General features: G+C 46.6%; 1 protein-coding gene across 6 annotated transcripts in view; it reads right to left on the bottom strand.

Annotated features, from left to right (window-relative positions):
* Window positions 1–6,408: 6,408 nt before the first annotated feature.
* Window positions 6,409–19,376, bottom strand: part of PBX3 (PBX homeobox 3) — a 108,567-nt gene continuing 95,599 nt past the window's right edge. For 5 of the 6 annotated variants that reach the window (XM_062641343.1, XM_062641340.1, XM_062641341.1 and 2 more), the window contains 4 exons: window positions 13,068–13,233; window positions 11,773–11,885; window positions 10,854–10,943; window positions 6,409–7,988 (listed from right to left, as the gene is read on the bottom strand). In XM_062641343.1, coding sequence (XP_062497327.1) covers window positions 7,896–7,988; window positions 10,854–10,943; window positions 11,773–11,885; window positions 13,068–13,233 — 462 coding nt within the window. In that variant the 3' untranslated portion in view covers window positions 6,409–7,895. The remainder of the gene's footprint in view (window positions 7,989–10,853; window positions 10,944–11,772; window positions 11,886–13,067; window positions 13,234–19,376) is intronic. The other variant, XM_062641346.1, reaches the window with a different exon arrangement.

Here is a 19,376-nt window from a genome sequence, read left to right as displayed (position 1 = left end):
CATCCCCATCCTCCCCAGTTGTGTGCCCAGCTCTTACCACCCTGCAGCCTTTTCTTCTGTGCAAGGAGCCAGTTTTAGTGTTGCTCTTTGTCTACTGGTGGAGGGAAAATGGGTTCCAAGTGAGCCCTCCTCTGTGCCCTGCTCCAACAAGGAGCTGGTGTGGCGAGGGGCTCTGTGGCTGGCACTGATGCCTCCCACGCCTGCATCCCTGTGGTACCTGGTACCCTGTAGTACCGGACTTGGCAGGGCAAAGCCACCAATGTGGAGCTCAGTGCTGAGCCTGCCGGGCACCCCAAGGCTGCCAGAGGGACCAGCTCATGCATGGGCTGCCCTGGGTCCAGCGGGATAAAGCGGTGGCTAATTTGAGGAGGAATCAGGCAGCAAGTGATGGACAGGATGCAGCCGGCTCAGCCCTGCTGCCCTTTCTATGTGCTTCTCATTTAACCTCTGAGCATGGTGCTCGGGAGAGAGCAATCCCTGTGCCCCATGTATGACCACTGGAACTTGATTAAGCGCTGAACTTTAATTAATTGACTGGCTTGGAGTAATAAGGTTTGCCGATTGGCTTTGCCCATGGAAGAAGGGAATAGTTCATTTACACTGACTGTCAGGTGTGAGGGCTGCCATCGCATGAGCAGCCGCTCTGCACCCCTCCAGCATCCATCAGCAGAGGGGCAGACCAGTCCCCACCGCAGCCCCTGTGCTCCCCACGCTGCCAACACGGGTCCTGGGTCCCCCCCCCCCAGTGAAACCTCTTTGTGGGAGCCACTGCCAGTGGGTGAAGCTGGAGCCCTTGGATCCAACCAAGCCAACAGGGAATCACCTCTGTTGGGGTCACTTGGGGACCCTCCATCACCCCTCTGCCTGCCCTGTTGCACCAAGGGCAGTAGTTTGCCATCAGTCACACTCAATGCATCCCTACAGGCATACCCCCCATCATTTGGAACAGAAGCTCCAAATCTGAGCTTCCCATCCAGCTCAGTTATTTCTACCCCTCATGATCAAAGGTTACAGGGGAAACCCCCTCCAAGTGTGGTGGCCGGTCACAAGAAGCTTATCCAACGCTGGAAAATCCTTCCTGGCCACAATGGGCTCGGAGCAGGAGGGTGAGACACCCGGAGCACATGCCCTGCCTGTTCCTTGAGCGTGCATCTTCTGCTCTTTAAATTGATTGGCACTTTCTATTTGAGGAAAAATGAGTTCTTAAAATTGAAATACCGGTTATTGTTATGGTAATACAGCCAGGCTGCGGCAGGAGAGATTTTAAGATACAAAAAAGGTTAGTTTAAATCAAACTGCTGATAGGTTGAGTCTATATAAAGTACTCAGGACTAATGAGCTCAGAGGTATCTACGTATCGGGTCTGGACCCCTTAATGCTGCTGATTCAAGCGGTGGGTGCAGGTAATAACCAAGATAACCCAAGGCCTCCGAGATCATTATTGCTTTATCACGTTTTGTATCAAATATTTTCGGCCTCATTTAGGATGTCAGCCTCTATCAAACGTTTCCTTGCATTAGGAGCATGACACATTCCCATGGTGCCGGTGTACCTGGAACCCTACATCTACTGATGGAGGAGCACTTGGAGCACCCTGGGACCCTGTTAAGGGGATGTGGCACTGAGCAGAAGATCTATGACTAATGCAACAACACAAGTACTGAGCCCGTATTAGCACGACACAGTGACTGATTCCCAACATATGTTATTGCTTTCTCTCATCTTTACCTGAAATTAGTAATTTAGAGCCCATACCTTTATTTGGAAAATAATAGTACACACAGAATTATAAAAGTTTAATACGCTCCCAGTAAAATGAAAAATGAGCGGTTATGATATTGTCTAACACTTTCAAATGTGTTTATTAATTCATGTTTTAAATCACAAGTTTCATTCTGCAGGAGAGTCATACCCAGCAATAAGCAAGTTTTAAAATATTAATGAATAAACAGTATTTCTCTATTGAAATATAACATGCTTCTTTGAACAATGTACCAACGGTAATAAATCACAACGAGCAGAAAATTGCATTTCATATTTAATACAACTTGAACTCTGCCTTTTTTTACAAATGATATCTTTTTTGTTTAATTGGCGTCAGTTCAGATCTAGCAGATTGCTAATAAAATTCTGCATTTCCATATTTAATGACGCGTGCTCTTGATGCTGAATTTTGCCACCAAAAAACGCAGCCTTTTATTGCTCGCATGGAGAGCGCTTGTAGGTGACCTCCTGTCATGAGCAACAGCCCCGTTTGCTCTCCCAAAGCAAAGGGCAAGGGGACGTCAGTGGGTACCCACCACCTTCCCAAGGGGACCCACCACTCAGGAAAGGGGCTCATAGGGCATGGCCATGCTGCCATATAGGCACCTCCAGCATCCCTACATGAAGAAGCATCCACGTTAGTAGCCGCAGATATGAATGAACGTAATTGGTTTTAATTAGCCTGTGTAAACAAGATCCTTAAATTTGTTGCCACTTGAGGATTTTGGCAGTCTCCAATAAATTAATCCTTTTTATTATATCAATGACAGGAAGATGATCAAATAGGCTTTGATATAGATTTGGGGATTTATCACCTAGTAGCACTATGATATGCTTGAACTTCTCTTTTCTCCTGCTGCTGCTGCTGGAGGCAAGAATGCAGCTACAAACGGCGTCTGCTCCCGAGCCTGCTCCCAGGCGGAACGCGGGGATCTGGCCACAGGCGGATGGGGGATGCCAGGGAAACTTTGAAGAGAAGTTTGTCTTGTTGGGAAAGTCGAGTTTCCGTGAGGGTCACGCCGGGAGAGATGTGGGGGCAAGCGGGATCCTGTAACGAGGCACTGCAATTAGTGTGTCACGTCAGCACATCCTGCAGCCGGAGGCTGAGCTGAACTGGCAGCACCGTCACAGCATCAGAGAACCACAGACTCAAACAGGCTGGAAAAGCCCTTTAAGCTCACCCAGTCCAACCATTCCCAGCACTGCCAAGGCCACCACTGACCCATGGCACCGATGCCTCGGCTCCACAGTGTGTGAGCACTTGCAGGGACGGTGACTGCAGCCCTGCCCTGGGCAGCCTGTTCCAGTGCCTGAGCACACTTTGGGGCAGGAATTGCTCCTCAGCTCCATCTAAACCTGCCCTGGTGCAGCTTGAGGCAGTTTCCTCGCCCTGTCACTTGTAACTTGGGATAAGAGAAGCCAGTCTCTGGCTTCACCTCTGATGCTGGGGCATCCGGTGCCTGCATCCAACCTGCAGGAGAGCAGAGGATGGCCAAGGGGAGAGCTGGAACCCTGCAAGCCCATGAGGGCTTGGAGCTGTGTGTCCTTGTTCAGCTGGAGCTGCCATCCCAGCGCTGCTGAATGTCCCTTTGCTGGCCAACACCGCGTGTGTCCATCAGGATAGCACAGGGTGAGCGTGTGAGGGACAGCCCCAGCACCAGGGCTTCCACCCCGTGAGCCGGGTGCTGCTCCGCTGCCCTCAGGAGCACTGCGCACGTGGAGATAAGGCAGCACCTTTCGGGGTGTGCTGAACACTGCGTGCTCACTCGTGTGGCCTCAGCAAGGGCAGCAGGAGCCTGTCGCCTGCCCTTTCATGCCACCAAGCCTCCCACGCTTATCCTACAGGCTCAGTCCTACTGGCTCCCATTAGCCTGGTCTATGCACAGGTAGGTACTTTAGGACACAGCTTGTCTTTCAGCAAAGATTTTAGTGCCCGCACCACCCTGCCCGCTGTCACCCATTGCAGGAAGCATGGGGAAAACAAATTCAGTGCCCAGGATGCCCACAGCACCCACATCCCACCTGGAAAGCCCAGGAGACCAGTTTAGCATCCCAGGCATCCCTGTCATCCCCTCTCCACCCGTGGGTGCGATGGCTGGGGAGATGCTGCGCACACAACCTTCCCCTGCTCTGCCACCAAGGGAAGGATAACTGGATGGGAATTCTAATCGTATATTATATTACCGTGTCATATTAGACTAATAAAATCCTAATATGATACAGAAATGGGGAGCATATCATAACTCCTCTGTGGCTAATACAATGCATGCAATAAATCACTCCCAGGGCTTATCCTTAACAATTGTATCAGTGCTTTCTGTGTCATGCTGATAACTCAGTCCCTCTGATCTAATGGTTCACTTTTCTTCACAGTCCATATGGCAGTGACATTAAAGCTAATGAAATAAAATAAAATTTGCCAATCTTTGAAGAATTCCATTCTTTAGAAAGATGTATTTTATTAACACAAACTGGAAACATCTTCAGTTACTCGGAGTTATTTTCATCACATTGGAAATACATGGCACAGATATCGGCATCAGCATCTTTCTTACATCCCACTCGCACGTGGTCTTTGCAAAAGACATTGCTACAGTTAGCACTGAGTTCCATCTTCAGCAGAGCTGCTCTTGTTGGACCAGTCCTGTGGGGCATGGATTTTCCCATGCTGGAATGTCGCAGTCTCCCTGACTCTTCACTTCCCGGGCTGAGGATCCTCGTTGCATCCAAGGCAAGGTACTGGTGTCTGAATGCCTGGGAGAGGAGACCATCACCTGCTTCGCTTTTGGCACAGGAAGGTTTGAGGCTGCAGGGTGCTTCTCCTGGCTATGGGGCTTCTCACCACCCCTCCCGCAGTGTCCGTGCCACAGTGTTTCGGGCACAGCAGGTCCAATGGAGCGGCTGTTCAAGCTGTGACATGGGGAGCACCGTGGGTCTCTCCTTCGGACATCCTGGTGCCTGTCACAGCAGCGATGGCCTTCATCATGACAGTGTCATGAATGGGATGCAGCGATTCCCGCTGTGCATCCCTGGCTCTTCCCGCTGTGCTCTGTGCAGGGTCTCTGGGCTGGCACCTCCCAAGGCTGGTGGGAGCTGCAGCCATAGGGCTGGTGGCTTTGCTCCCATGCCACTGCAGTCCTCACATGCACCAACAGCTCAAATCCGGGTGCAGGGAATCAGGACGGCACCACTGAGCAGTGCTGGGGCAGGAGGGATGAGGATGGGAACGTGGTGGTGCAGAGATCCCTTCCCAGGGTGCGTGCGACGAGCAGGGATCCTTGCACAAGTCCCTGTTCCTGCACAAGGCTCTGATGGCCCCTTGGGGTGCAGCTGCTGGGTGAAGCACAGAGCCATCAGCAGCATGATCCTAATACTGGTGCTTGCAGTAACCCCTTCTGATGTGTGATCAAGCCTCAAGGACAGGATGTTTATTATTTGCCATGTAACCACGTGGCTGCTCTCCAATGTAAGGAAAAGCCAAATTGCACTTGTAATTCAAAGGGACCCAAAGCCTTAATGCTGTAAAGAAGCAAGCTAATGATGCCCAGCGGGCGTGGGGCATGCAAGTGCGGCCCAAAGGTTGTTGATGGCCTTCCTATGAACCTCCTCAGTGTGTGACAGGTCCTTGCCTGTGGCCAGCAGAGATGTGATCAAGATGAGGGACGTCTGTGTGTTCATTACGCTCCCTACGCCTCCACTGACACACTTTACATGTAAAATACTGTTTCCATTGAGCTGCAGCATAAACACCAGGAGTATGGGCTTGGGGAGCTCTATCAGCAAACACAAATCGCTCGGTGCTTTGTCCGCTGCACACAGAAGTCTTTGGAAGTCCACAGTCCCCATCTGCCCCATCTCCCATTAACAGATAAAGAAGGCTTTGCAGTGCATGTCTAGTTACTCACTTCTGTATTTAAATGCACCACCTGTAGTGAAAGAGGCAAGGTCGAATTCTAAGACTGATGGAGAAGTTGTGTCAGAAGCAGTACCTGGTGCCTGAGGGATGCAGAGGGAGAAGCCAGTGCCTGTGGTCCTGGGTAAACCAAGGTGTTTTACACAATAACCTGATACAAGAATCACTGCTAAAAGCTGACCCACAAGTGAACTGAATCATGCAAATAGTCATTCAGCCACCAAACCAACACCTAAAGGCTCGAGCAGCTCAATGGAAAGGGATGGCAGCTCCTCGGCTCCAGCCTCACACAGGCTGGTAGTAGTGAGCACTGGCCTCCTCCTGCCTAGCTCCACTAACCCAGTAGTAAGTAGTTGTATTTATCAAAGACCATTTGCTGCAAGTGATTAACGTTAATTTGATTTCCTGTGAGTCAATTTCCTTGAGATATGGTAAATAGGCTATTACCTGTTATTGACCTTTACTTCATTAAAAAGACTTAAAATTAGCATTTATATATATACGTCCTTCCAAAAAAGTTTGTTTAATAAAGAAAAATATTGTTATAATCACATTATACTTGCTAGCCAAGGCTGTAGTTCCAAAGTTAATGGTAAATAAAGATGGTAATCAAGAGGGAATATGATGATGATTTTTAAACTCATCTAACGGACTGACCCCTTCCTTCACCTCCACTTGAATTCTTGCTCCTAGGTCTGACTTCAACTGAGCAGGAAGAAACTACGTCAGCATTTGATCATGAAAGCAAAAAGTTTATTCATGTTTGAAACTACATATAACTACCACGAGGAAGACTTTTCAATCCAGGGTGTAATCCAGTTAGAAAGTAACACGAAACGGTTTAATACATTAGAATCACTGCCACAAATTATTTTCATGACTCAATCAGTTTCAGAATCGCATACAATACAAAAGAGAGAAAGAAAGGGCCCCCTGTTACACAGGGGGCAATATACAGTACTGAATACTGAAGTCTGTATGCATTACAATTAGTTGTTGGTTTTCTGTGTGGATTAGTAACAAGATGAAGAACATTCAAAATGTTTCTCAGTATTTACAACAGTTGCACTGGTTTGTGTTAAACCCAAGACCCCCATGTTCCCACTTTCCGCTTCTTTAAAAGTTGCCCAAGCAACCCTGATTCTTTTAAAAGATTACAATGTACATTACATTTCATGGGGAAACAAAGAGTTAATTACAAGATGCAAAAAAGATAAGAAAGAGACAAACTACAGCGTGAGTATCGTTCAGAGGTAGTAAGTGAGCACTCTAAGCTACAGAACATGTTGAAAGTCTATTGGTTTGTATGAGTTCGCATGAGGTAATAAAGCTGTGTTTGATTGGTGAGATGTATAAATACTCTTTTGCTACACTATGTACAACACTCCATATGATGGTGCTTTTTTTCCTTTGCCTTTTTCCTTTGCTTGCGGTGTGCTGCCAAGAAGAGGTACCAAGTCTTGGCAGGCGTGTGCAGCACCTAGCTCGTACTGTAAAACCCCGGGTCTTGGCTTTCACAGACATCAGCAGCAAGTGTCTTCATCTCCTAAGAACAACCTATGGCCGGTGTCGAAACACAGGGAGGAGACTCAGGGTCCGGGGTAGTTTTAGCAAGAAAAGATGCTCCTGGTTTCCAATCTAATTTGTAAGACAACAGATCACAACAAAAATGTGACGAATAAGGATTCTTAAACACAACCATTGTTAACCGAAATAACCAAACAGCGCTTTTTTATTCCAACTCTATAAGAGATATGAAAAGATGAAACACAATCAAAGTCTGCAATTCATTCTGACTTCCCATGGAAATATGCACAAAGTCAAATTTAGGTGAGGCGGTTCTTTGTGTCTGCTCTTGCTATTGAGGTTAAGCTTGTCCTGTACTTTTACCCTTAAGGCCAAGTAATTGGCAACTGTTAGACCAACATTGTTAAAACTGCTGATAATAAATTATGATAAAATAGTTACAGGGCTATAAACAATGCTAAATCTTGGCCTAATTGGATAAAGTGCTTTTTAACATTGTGTGTTTTAAGTATAAATACAAATGATTATGATACCTTTAAAAAACAGATTTACCAAGTTTTCTAATAAGACAAGGTTTTACAGTAAAGCTGTAGGTGGTTGGCTACAAAAAAAACTCTTTTCCTTTTTCTCCTGTGGCTCTGAATGCGCTAATCAAGGCATCTCAGCTCAGGGAAAAAGTGTTGCTAGGAGATTAGTTAGAGGTATCAGAGTGCACACTTCCCGGCCCTTCTGTAGGGGAAGTCACAGAAGATGGAGTAGTTGCGTCCTGCCAGCCTCCATTAGCCTGAAAAGGGAAAAACAATTCAATTGATACCATTACGCATATTAATTGCACCATACACTGAACATATCACACTGGCAAGCCCGCGCTTCGGGAGGAGATGCTCTGGGAAGGAGATTTGCCTACACTCCCTCTGGCTGCAGGATTTGTGTAAGGAAAAAGCGGCTGGCGTTAGGCAAGGGATAAGGCAGAGCCTGCAGCAGGAAGGAAAGCTGAGAGACCAGCAGCCGTTCAGCCAGATGTTAGCTGCAATTAGGACCCTGGGATTCCTGCAAAGACCATCCACGCTTTAACCACGAACATGCCTTCAGCCAACACTTCAGCTTTTCCCCTGGGAAGACAAGGCTGGGGCAATCTGTGTTTAACCCCCTTGCTTCCCGAAGTTAGGAACTGCCTTTCCCTGCCTAGCAGAGCCCTCCACCTGCGGACCCTGGCGCACAAAGAGGCAGCAAAGGTCTGCTGGGGTCTGCTTTCCAATTACCTCTAACCGCAGCCCGTGCTCCGCACGCCGCTCCGTGCCTCCGCACGCCGCCGGCCCCAGCCCTGCCTCAGTGCGAGCAGCGCTCAGGAACAGATTTGCCTTCTGTCTCGGGCAATGGAGGCGATTGCTGAAATCAACGTCTGATCGGATCGCCGGCGTGGCAGACAGCTTGTCGCTCCATATTTTTATGTCAGTCAAGAAGAGGGAGGCGCGGGGCTCGTGACTTGGGGGACGCTGAGTGGAAGTGACGGGGAGGCTTCTCCGCAGAGCCCGCGAGAGCCCCGCACTGCCGGCGCCCCCGGCCTTGGCAGGGATGCTTCCCGGCAGGGAAAGGTTAGCCTATGCTAATGCCTTCATGACGTGCTGCGTTACCAAACCCATCCGTGGGCTGTGGGAACGCTGTGCTCTCCCTGGAGCAAGGGGCAGAGGGAGCGATGGCAGCGTGTGGGACCTCACGCCTGCCTGGTGTCAACCCTCAAACCCCCGCACCCAACCTGGTTGGATTTAAGATCATCGTGCGTCTCTCACGACAAAAGAAACCGCTTCCTGGCTTCACCAGGAGGAGAAAGAAGGCTCAGCAATAATTATCTCCTTTGCAGATGAAAATCAGCAAACAGAGGAGCTCTTATCCTGACAAATGCAAAGGTTTGGCTTCTCTTCAGTAAAATCAACAGCAGCACCCAACCTGCAATCACGTCAAGGCTGAAACCTCACCACCCGCTTTAAAACACTCAAGTGTGCAGATGCAGACCGAAAACGCACAAAATCCTACTCCAAATGCAGAGGCACCGCTGCTTTTTTGTATTTTAAAGATATGAGAATGTACTTAGAGAAAGAAAAACTCTTGTGCAGATAGGAGTCTGAAGATATTCCATCTGAAGTAAACATCATTCCTCTTTTATCCAAATTTATAAACAACAAATGTACAATATTTTTACTCAGCTTGGCAGCTGGAGGAGAGGTTGTCAGCAAGCATTCTTTTTTTCAAATAAATTAATCCTTACTCTGGTGGTTTGAGATTATGCACTGTATTATACAACAGCGCCTTATCAGGCCTCATCAGTGAAGATGGAATTCATGTCTGTAAAATGCTGCAGGCAATCACAGTTTCATATTTTATCATGTTGATAAGGATATCGCAAATTCTCTGAAGCATTTCAAAACACTTAAATGAAAAAGGAGAAATGCAACTAAAAGGCTTTTTATATGGTTTGTTGTGGGTTATTATGAGTTATTTATAAACCCAAAAAGAAAGATTTGACATTTCAAATGTAAAAGATTTGAGTATTTAATGGTACTTTTCTCCCTTTACAATTGAACATCTTCAATCACATTTTAAATCATTAATATTTACTCTTATGGCAAGTGGAAACCCAAAAAGGGGGAAAAACCTCCCACTCCCTGTGGCTGCAGTGTCTCACACTGGGTGTCCCCGTTTTCCCTGTCTGGGGGCTCCCCATGACGCTCAGCACCCACACCTCAACCCACAGCGGGTTGTGAGACACAGGGACTGCCCCTGGCATGGGGGTGACAGTCACTAGACGGGAATTCTCTGCGGTAACGCTGGAGTCCATGAGTATGAAGGAAAACAAATGAAAGTCACCTCTCAGGCAAATATGAAACATTAAAAAACCCCCATAAGGCGTTAATTGTTGAAGTTATAAATGAGAGAAACGAGCTGGAAATGAAGGATGAAGAGGATCTGCCGTGGAGCCCCAGCCACAGAGGCTGCTGCCGTGGGTGGTATTGCATCCCAGGCTTTCATGCCGACAGAAGAATGGATCTCTGCCTTTATTTATCCTGGCGCCTCATGTGCAGGCCACAGGGTCCAGCCTGCGAGGGTCTGAGCACTGTCAGATCCCATCGCTTACAGCGAGAGGTAGGACATTTAGCACCTATCACCATCAAGCCCCTAATCCCTCAATTTACTAGCATCTGTTTGCCACACTTACTACTCTCTCCCATTTGGAGTAACAAGGCCAAAAGTGCTTCTCAAACACAGGAAAAACGTGCACCCTTGAAAGAGCTAAAAGTGTATCAAAAGCACAGTGCTGGTGTGTGATTGCAGGCAATAACAAACATGAGTACAGAGTTATCTGGCCATCTCGGGGTGAAGAACATGAGCCTTCTCTCCAAGGCTGTTACTTTTTAACTCATAAGGCTGAAAATCATAAAAATTCCAATTACTTATAGTCACAGCTCCAGGAATTTCTCTCTTTTCGTGTTATCAAGACTTACAGCTGTATCAAGGGCTATTCCGTGGCTCATCCTCAAAGATGCAGTATTAAAAACACTATTACAAGAGTAATTAATACATGTATTAATGACTGCATTTACCTGACACTGTGCTTATGGCTCTCCAAACTATTGTTCCCCTGGGTACTCACATTTAAATTATGTGGACTGTACAGTGAATTTCCTCCCAAGCCATCATTGTATCCTCCCGTCTGATTGATAACATGACGCAGGGTATCCACCTTAAAGTAAGGGGAAACAAAATTCATCATTCCAAATCTATTAAAACATCATCACTTACAATAGGCAACATTTTGAATTATGTGAGCCAAAAGGGTTTAGCATCTTCTATGAAAGGCAAATTTATCAATCAAGGATGACTGGCAGAATTTCAACAAATCCTTGCATCTTAAAACCCATACATCTTGCTCCTCACACCAACCAAACAACAACTTCCTCACAGCTCTGCGTCCTGTAGGTCCTTCTTAAGTGTCTGCAGCAAAGTGCTGTGCATATTGATATGTCTGTATGTGCTTGCATGTATGGGAAGAGATTATGGCACATGTACTGCATGTAAAACATGGAGTTAGCCCTGTCTAAAAGGACTGGAAAAGTGACTGAGAATGAGTTGTATTTGAACAGCTCAGTTAGATGTGTTCTGACATTTAAATAAGCAAATAAATAAATAAAGGTTTGTCCAATCAATGAAAGAAAGATGGTTTTTAAAAAAGGAAAAAAAAAAGGGAGGAAAAAAAAAAAAGAAAGGAAAAAAGAAAGGAAATTCACTGGATTTACAGTGTCCATGGAAGTCAGACGCACCCAATCCCATTCCATGAGCTCAAGCCAGAGCCGAATGCATTCACAAAGCTTAAAATTTCAATCAGAAAAAAATCACTCTTTCCTTGATATTTGTGAAATTCAGTGCCGGGGTAAGAGCAGGTCACATTCAGAAATAAGCAGCCTCCACTCTGCAGCGAGGCACAGACCATTTAATAGAGCCAGAGTAAGGTGGAATTTTTAGCCCAAACCCTACCCTGCTAGAAAGGCCCTACTTTGGGGCATTTCTCCTACCTGTGACTGCACATTGGCTCCGACTTGGGACCCCTGGTAAGAATCCCCATTCAGACTCTGCATGTTCATGAACATGTCCCCAGAATTTGGGAGGTTAAAAGAACCAGAAGAACCTGGAAAGGAAAGAGTTAGGTAGCTGAATAACAGAGAGCTGCAAATATATAACCCCAGAGACCTGAGGGCAGGGGAAGGAGAAGAAGACAGGAGAGGAGAAGGAAAGGCAGCGCACAGCAGAGGGAAAGCTGCTGGCTCCGGTGCAGGGCGAGCACCGGCTGCCACCCGGGAGCTGGGAAAGCTGGAGGCCCCGTGCAACCCAGGTCAGCTTTTCCCTCTGGAAGAGCAGCCTGTACAACAACAGGTTTTCATGTCGAGAGCTTTCCTCCAGTGGATTGCTCCATCGTGAGACGCTATCACCAAACACTCGGAGAAAAACTCCTTTTGGGTCTGTGCTTCATGTCTCCTTCACAAGGAAATGGCACGTTCTAATTAGCCGATTTATTACCATCACAGGAGGAACCTTTTCCTTACTTTTGTTTAAAAGGTTTTTTTTTTCCCCATGGATCTTTATACTCTTTAGAAGTTGTCTGCAACTAAGTCGCAGGAAAAGTTCACTGTAAATAGTGTCAAACACATCTGTGTTGTGTGGAAACCTCTGCCTCTGGAGCCCAAAAAAAGTGACTTCCTCTTTACACGCTCCCCCTCCTAATTTAAAGCTTAGATTTGCACAATGTCAGCAACACACTAGCGAGGCAATTTTTAAACATTGCAGAAGAACATGTGGTGGAGCAACTCCAAAATAAAAGCTGCATTGTTCAATTTCTATATATATAAAATATAAACTCCATTTCAGGCAACCTGGAGTTTTAATTCTAATTAGTGCACGCTAAAATATTCCTCTGTTTTGTTCTTATCTTGACAATAAATTTAATGGTTCTTACAAAATCAGACTTTGGAGCTCTGCCTCATTTGATATTACTTTCATTGAATGAGAAAAAGCTTAAAATATCTATAGAAACAAAGAAGCTGCCAGAAGCCTGAGCCAAGCAGACATTACCATTGCAGGAATTATGTGGGCCCTGCTCTGCTCCCTTGTGAGGCTCCAGGAGCTTCACCACTAAAGCCACTGAGACCACCTACAGCAACGTTCAGCCCTTGTAATGGCCCAGCCTGGAGATCCATGGCCTTGGTACCACAAGTAGGTCTGCTAAGGAGCTGCAGCCCGACCACACTCCCTGGGGCACCATCCTTTAGGGACTGCCCTTCAGGATGCTTTAATGCACAAGCCGGGTACGTACCAGAGTTTGGTGTGGTGGGGGAGTTTGTCTGGTTGTTCTGGACCGCGGCGGCCACGGCGTGCGCTGCGGTCACAGCCGTCTTTGCCGCGTAGAGATTGGCTTCTTCCTGGAACTTCCCGATGTTCTTCTTGTACCTGATTCTCTTATTGCCAAACCAGTTGGACACCTGCATTGGAGAGAAATGGGGAGGGTGAAGGACACAAAGCGCTTGACCTGGCAAAGGTTGATCCCTTTGAGATGTCAGGTTTGGTCTAGCAAATACACATGTCCCAGCCCCCAAACCGTACCTGCTGAGTACTCTGGTTAAGTAAGCAGTAACCAAGGAGCAGTTTAATATTACTATGGATATGAGTGCGATCTGGCTCTGCTTCTCTGTTGGCAAACTGATGCATGAGGGGTGACTCTTTGATGATGACACATATCCTGGAGCTTGCTGTAGCATTTAGTGCAGCATTGTCTCCTGCTACTATGAGCCATTTGTCAACAAAAACAGTGCAAGACCCCAAAACTGCTCAAGGGGGAACCAAGGTCCGGTTGAGTGAGGGCGAGCAGGTAGTGAGAGCAATTGTTCTTTATTTTTGGGCTGGAACAACCTTGGCAGCCCACTCACAGAACCGTGTTCGGTCGGCTGAAAATGAAAGGAATCATATAAATCAATAATGGCTGAAAAGCCACTTTGTCATCTCCCTTTGAAGATACTGTACTGAAGCCAAGATGGCTCACGGGGCACCAGCTATTCACCCACACAGAGGTCACGGCTGGAGCCTCTCAGAAAAGTTGGTACAATCTCTCTCACTGCCTTTGTTTAGCTTCAGCTGCTGTAACAGAGCTCCTAAATAGCAAACCCAGTTTATAACATGGATGACAGGCATGGCTAATGAGACAAGAAAGCATCTGCAACAACACAGAGGTAAAGGGAAGGGGACCAGCAATAACACAAGTGGTAATCACCAGCCCCTGGGCGCGGTGTAAGGCCAGGGTTGGGGTCCTGTGCTCCCCCAGGAGCCATGGCAGCTCTGCAGCACCTCTCCCATCCCATGCTCCACCACAGTGCCTGGTGAGGCACCCTGCTGCAGGCAGGATACAAATCCTGCTGTATTTTATGTAGCACAGCTTTTGTTTAAACACAATTAATGAAAAGCCTCTAGCTTTTAACAGTAATACGCAAGGTACCTTATACATTCTATTCCCTAGGTAATACTCCACCGAATTCTATATATTGCACTTAATATTACCTTGTCAGTCAAAGAAGCAATAATACATTAATGAAACCTAGCAAATAATTATTGTGGACAATCAGATTATGCTTTATTAACAGTTTCATAATTGAGGAATCTCTGTGCATCAACTGTATTGTCCATGGATGTGTGCAGACCCTTCTGTTTATGCACGCCCCTGGACCAATCAAACAACAGCCATCACTAATAAAGGTTTATTTAATTCTCACAGTAAAATTTTAATATCACCAGCAGCCTGGGGAAGCCTCAATGAGTGGATTTGCTTGACATCAGATCGTTTCCATTCTGCTAGTCCCAATACTTCTTAATCTTTAATATCAAGGCAATTAAAATTAATGGCCACTCATCCAGAGCCACTGTGGGCAGTGTTTCCTTGACATCAATTGTTTGATGGGATTACCTAGAGGTTAAACTAACAAGCAAGGTTTAATTGGAAGCAATGAGAGGAGCACCGATCGTACGTTATGTTTAACCCGCACACCACATCTAAATGAATACCCACAAATGTTAAACTATTTGTGAGACCAAAGCGTGCACCCTGTGCAGGGGCAGAGCACAGCATCCCGGGAACCACAGCACCCTCCAGGGTTCTGCAGTCACATCCCGGGTCCCTTCACCCCCCGGCCAAAGGACGCTTTGCTCACATCAGTGAGAGGCTGCAGCAGAGTGTGCCATGGCCCGGGGATGTGTAGGGCTCTGGCAGCAGCCAGGCGTGCATGGCCGACATGGGCAGCTGGATGTGTCCAGGATGGGAGCAGGTCACTGCTCAAGCAGTGCTGAGCAGGATTTAGGCTGGATTTGCCACTGTGGAATTCTTCCTGTGGGGCTGTGCTGGCTGCTTGCAGCTTCCCCTGCCTGCCCAGAGCACACCTCACCTTAACCAGGACCGGGATGCTGGTGCTGGGCTGCTCCCAGGCAGCATCAGGACTGGGAAGAGCCTCCCTGGCTCCTCACCCAGCCTGTGCTTACCCTAAAAATGAAAGTTGTCTCCATTGCAAGCTGCTTCACAACACATTTTTCATTAAAACAAACTATCTCTTCACATGAAAAAAACAACCAACATCTTTCTCCTCCTGATCATTGAAGGCCAATTAATTAATTGGCTTAATTGTATATTACATTTCAAACAATACTGTTGCTCTTATTTATCATGTTAATTGCAATGTTAAATAAAAAGACAATAAATTATTACTGAAATCATCAAGATGCCTAATGTGGGATTTGGGATGGGGCAGGCCTGCCTTGTGTCTGCTTTCATGGGATAAATCAGTGCTCGTTCTGCAGAAGATGCAGCTGACACGAGAGCATCACTGCTGAAATTAGTGGATTACACATTCATGGATCACATGGACATTTTTCCATTGTGTTTCCAAGCATCTGTAGCACAGTTTCTGTTCCACACGTAATCAAATGGCACAAAATAGAAGATTTTGAAAACCCATGTGCCACTATCATGGTTCATGAGCTAAACCTAAGAATTTTACCTCTAGAAACTATTTAAGTAAACTTACATCTCTTTTAACTTTGCTTCCCATATGAAGTCAAGGGCTAAGAGCCTATATATCCACAGCTCTCCCTTTCGGGCTGCTTACAGAAACAGACCCAGACTCCGAAGTAGCAGGGGCAGGAGGGGTGTTGAAAACCAGCTCCTGCATTCTTTATTTAAAAGAGCAGTAAATATATTCCCTTGTCAACCACATCCTTCTTTTGTTTGAAGCAGTGAAAAATTTTATTGCTGTAATCCACTGACATGCTTTCAGCAATGACTATGCCCTCTCTATAGCCCATATGATAGACTGATAGTTGTTCATGACACCCTGAAAGAGGCTCATCTGCAAAAGTATAAAACATCAGCCTTGCAGCCATGGTAAGGGGAGAACAGATGATACAGTTTATCTCCCTCCAACACGTGCTGATCGGGTAGCTCTAAATTACAGACGACGATGCTCTCCAGTAAGGACATTTTTTTTTCTCCTAGAATTACCTTTTCCATACTCTTAAAAATGCAATTGTGCGAGGTGCTCATCCTAACAAATAGTCTGTCTTTCTGTTTTTCTTGAAAAACCTTCTCTACATATTATTTTAAACACCGATATCAAAACTGAAACCATCTATCTCCCATCTGCAACAAAATGATTCTAGGAGACAATTTTCTTTGCAGCTCGGTAAAGTGCTATGGCAGCAAGATTTCCAGTGAGCTGCTTCATCTGGGGGGAGGACAACCCAAAACCTCACTAATTAAGTGTTAGATGGAGAAAATGTTCTGCCATGAATCTGCCCCCCAGCATTTACAAGGCACTGACAGTAGAAGGAAGAAACACCTTGGATCATCGCTAGGAGAGGCTACCAGGGAAGCCTGGCTCAGCCAGGAGAAGGACAAAGCCCCTTCATCAAACACCAGCTCTAACCTCCAGGAGCTTGGAAAGCCATCTGTTAACTTTATGGGGTTTCCCCCCCTCCCATTTTCCAGCTCTTTTTGTACCTCCAGGGCATTTGTAGCATGGGAGGTAAGCAGGGCATGGTGCCAGGCACGGGGATAGCTGAGGGACTCCTGGTCAAGCCTGGAAATATGTGTGCTCAGGGAATTTTCCTGGAAGCCCAGGGTGAGGTGTAGCTCAGTCACTCGCTTGGATGCCATTGCTTATCCCATGCGATGCTACTCCTGCCAGTATTTGAAAAGACTGCTCAATTCACCCCTGATTTCTGGATTGCATCCTCTGACTTCTGCTGCCAACCACTACAGCAGTGTGCACTGCGCTATTTTACAGTGCTTGCTCAGAGCTTTTCTGCTACATGGCCTCAAAAAATACATACATTTTTCAGTACAAAGAAAGACAACTCCAGCCCAGTTTGACCTCGTAAATACCAACCCTGCAGTCCCACTGTGCAGCCTTTGGAAACGCCTTTGAAAATCAAAGATTAGGATATCCACAGTGTTCACATTTTCTAGCTGTGACAGCAGATCTATCAGGAACTTAAGCAACCAGCTGATCACAGGCACTCCCTCTCTCACATACATGCTCCTCTCCCATCAGATGATGTATTGCCCCGCGTTCAGGCTTTCCCATCACCCAGAGGTTTTCCCAGCCTTTTATAGTACCTTGCAGAGCAAAGCACCAGCCATGGCCCTAGACCTGCACCTCTGGCAGATAGAGCCCAGACTGTGTGCCCAGTGCTGCCCTTGCTCCAGCCTGGAAAATATCACCCTGCAAAGCCTGGGATGCTACAGGGGACACAATGCAGCTACTCCCACTGCTCACACAGACTTCCTAATGGATTCAAGAAACAACTAATTCATGCTTATATCAAATATTAAAGAGACAAACCTATATTCATGTCACAGGCTCACTGTTACTGCTACATTTTTGGACCATCTGCCTGCCTTTTATTTCATTTACAACATATACATTAAATCTTATCAAACAACCAATTAAGAAAGAAATCAGATCTATTAGTGCTAGAAGCAATCAGTTATGGCTTCTCAAATGTTCCATCTCATTTCCTTCAGTCACTTCAGCCTTATCTAGATCTAGCTTTTTATCTGTCCACTCTGTGGCATCACTAACTCCTTCTCTGCCAGCCACAATTCACCGTCTGCTGGGTGAAATTTTTGGACACCACTTACTGGAGGAACTGCTATAAACCATCTCATGCCAAGAGGACTGGAACCAGCAACATGATGTAGGGCTGCAGATAAAGGTGCCAGGAACCTGTGTGTGCTCTTGGGCTGTTTGGCTGGTCCCAGGCATCCACAGCAGCTGGGAATGAGTTTGGTGCTGAATTTCATCCTAAAATATCCTGCTCATCACCACAGCCACTTGTAAATGGACTGGGAGAAGTGATCTCCATCCCTTACCTTCAGCTGGCACTGGCACAGGGGCTTCCACCCTACCTGGAGCATGGTACACGCTGCATACCAAGCAATGAGCAAGTAGAGAGTGAGGCACACATGTTGCTGGCCCCTCATGTCAGAGGGTAGTTTTGGCAGGGTTTGTACTGAGGGTGCATCCAAAGTCAAATAAGTAACATCAAATTTCAGGGGGCTGGGCAGCCTTTCACTCAGAAGTCTTCAATAAAATGCCTGAATTTTTCATGCAGGTCTTAATTATAAAGCTAAAGGTTGCATTGCTAATAATGCCAATACTGCAGCCTGCAGCCATTAATAGTTAACACATTTGCCGCAGGCATTGTTCCTCTACAGGACCTGAAATATTGATAAGTGGAGCTGATGGAGCTGGGAGGAGATGGCACACCAGCCCTAGCAATGGGCAATGGGGTGCTGGGAGAACTTGTGAGAACTGGTGATCTTTCTCTGCTACCCAAGCGCAACCCTTCCTGTACGAGCTGGATTTGCTATGGGTTTCTATCAAATGTATAGGCCACAAAAAACCCAAAATGCTGTTCAGTTTTTCAAACTATCTGGTGACTGAAAGTGAATGAAAGCTCAGTGGAGCACTGTCATGGGCCTGAACACCACTGCAAGACCCCAGTCCAGAGCTGCAAAGGTACTTTGGCAGCTGTAGCCAACGACAGTGCACATTCCGATTAGGGAGACACTGGTTTTCTCACATTAACTTCACAGTAACATTTGTTGTATGTGATAAAAGGAGGAAATCCGCCCAATACATTTTTGCTAGAGAAACCACTGGTGTCACTTCAGTGTACTGAGAGGCTGAAATCCTGCCTGACTTCCAGCAATCAAAGAAATTCTGATCTATAGAGATAGATTATATGTTTGTCAATAAACTGGCCTTCCCCTGAAATAATGGGAAGTTGTAATGAATTCATAACAGACAATAAGGCTCAGCAAGAATCTTACTGACTGTGCAGAGACAGCTGACCTAAAGTAGGGTGCTAACCTTACTGCCCTTTTAATTCTATCTTTGCACCCCAGCACAACCCCAGCCACCTGCAGGCACGCTGCCTTTCCTGCAGAGCTCAGTCACATTCCACCACCCAGCTGAACTTTATCATGGTCAACAGTGCAAATTTTAAGGGATTACAACAGTGCATCGGGGAGGGACCTGCTCCATATGGCACACCTCTGCTGGAAGCACATCCCAAAGCCTGG

The sequence above is a fragment of the Pezoporus occidentalis genome, unplaced genomic scaffold (assembly GCF_034315485.1).
Source record: "Pezoporus occidentalis ecotype Australia unplaced genomic scaffold, CSIRO_AGI_Poc_V1 ctg68, whole genome shotgun sequence".
In the NCBI taxonomy this organism is placed as follows: domain Eukaryota; kingdom Metazoa; phylum Chordata; class Aves; order Psittaciformes; family Psittacidae; genus Pezoporus; species Pezoporus occidentalis.
Note: the sequence above shows the minus strand (reverse complement) of the source record. Positions and strands in the feature narration are given on the sequence as shown.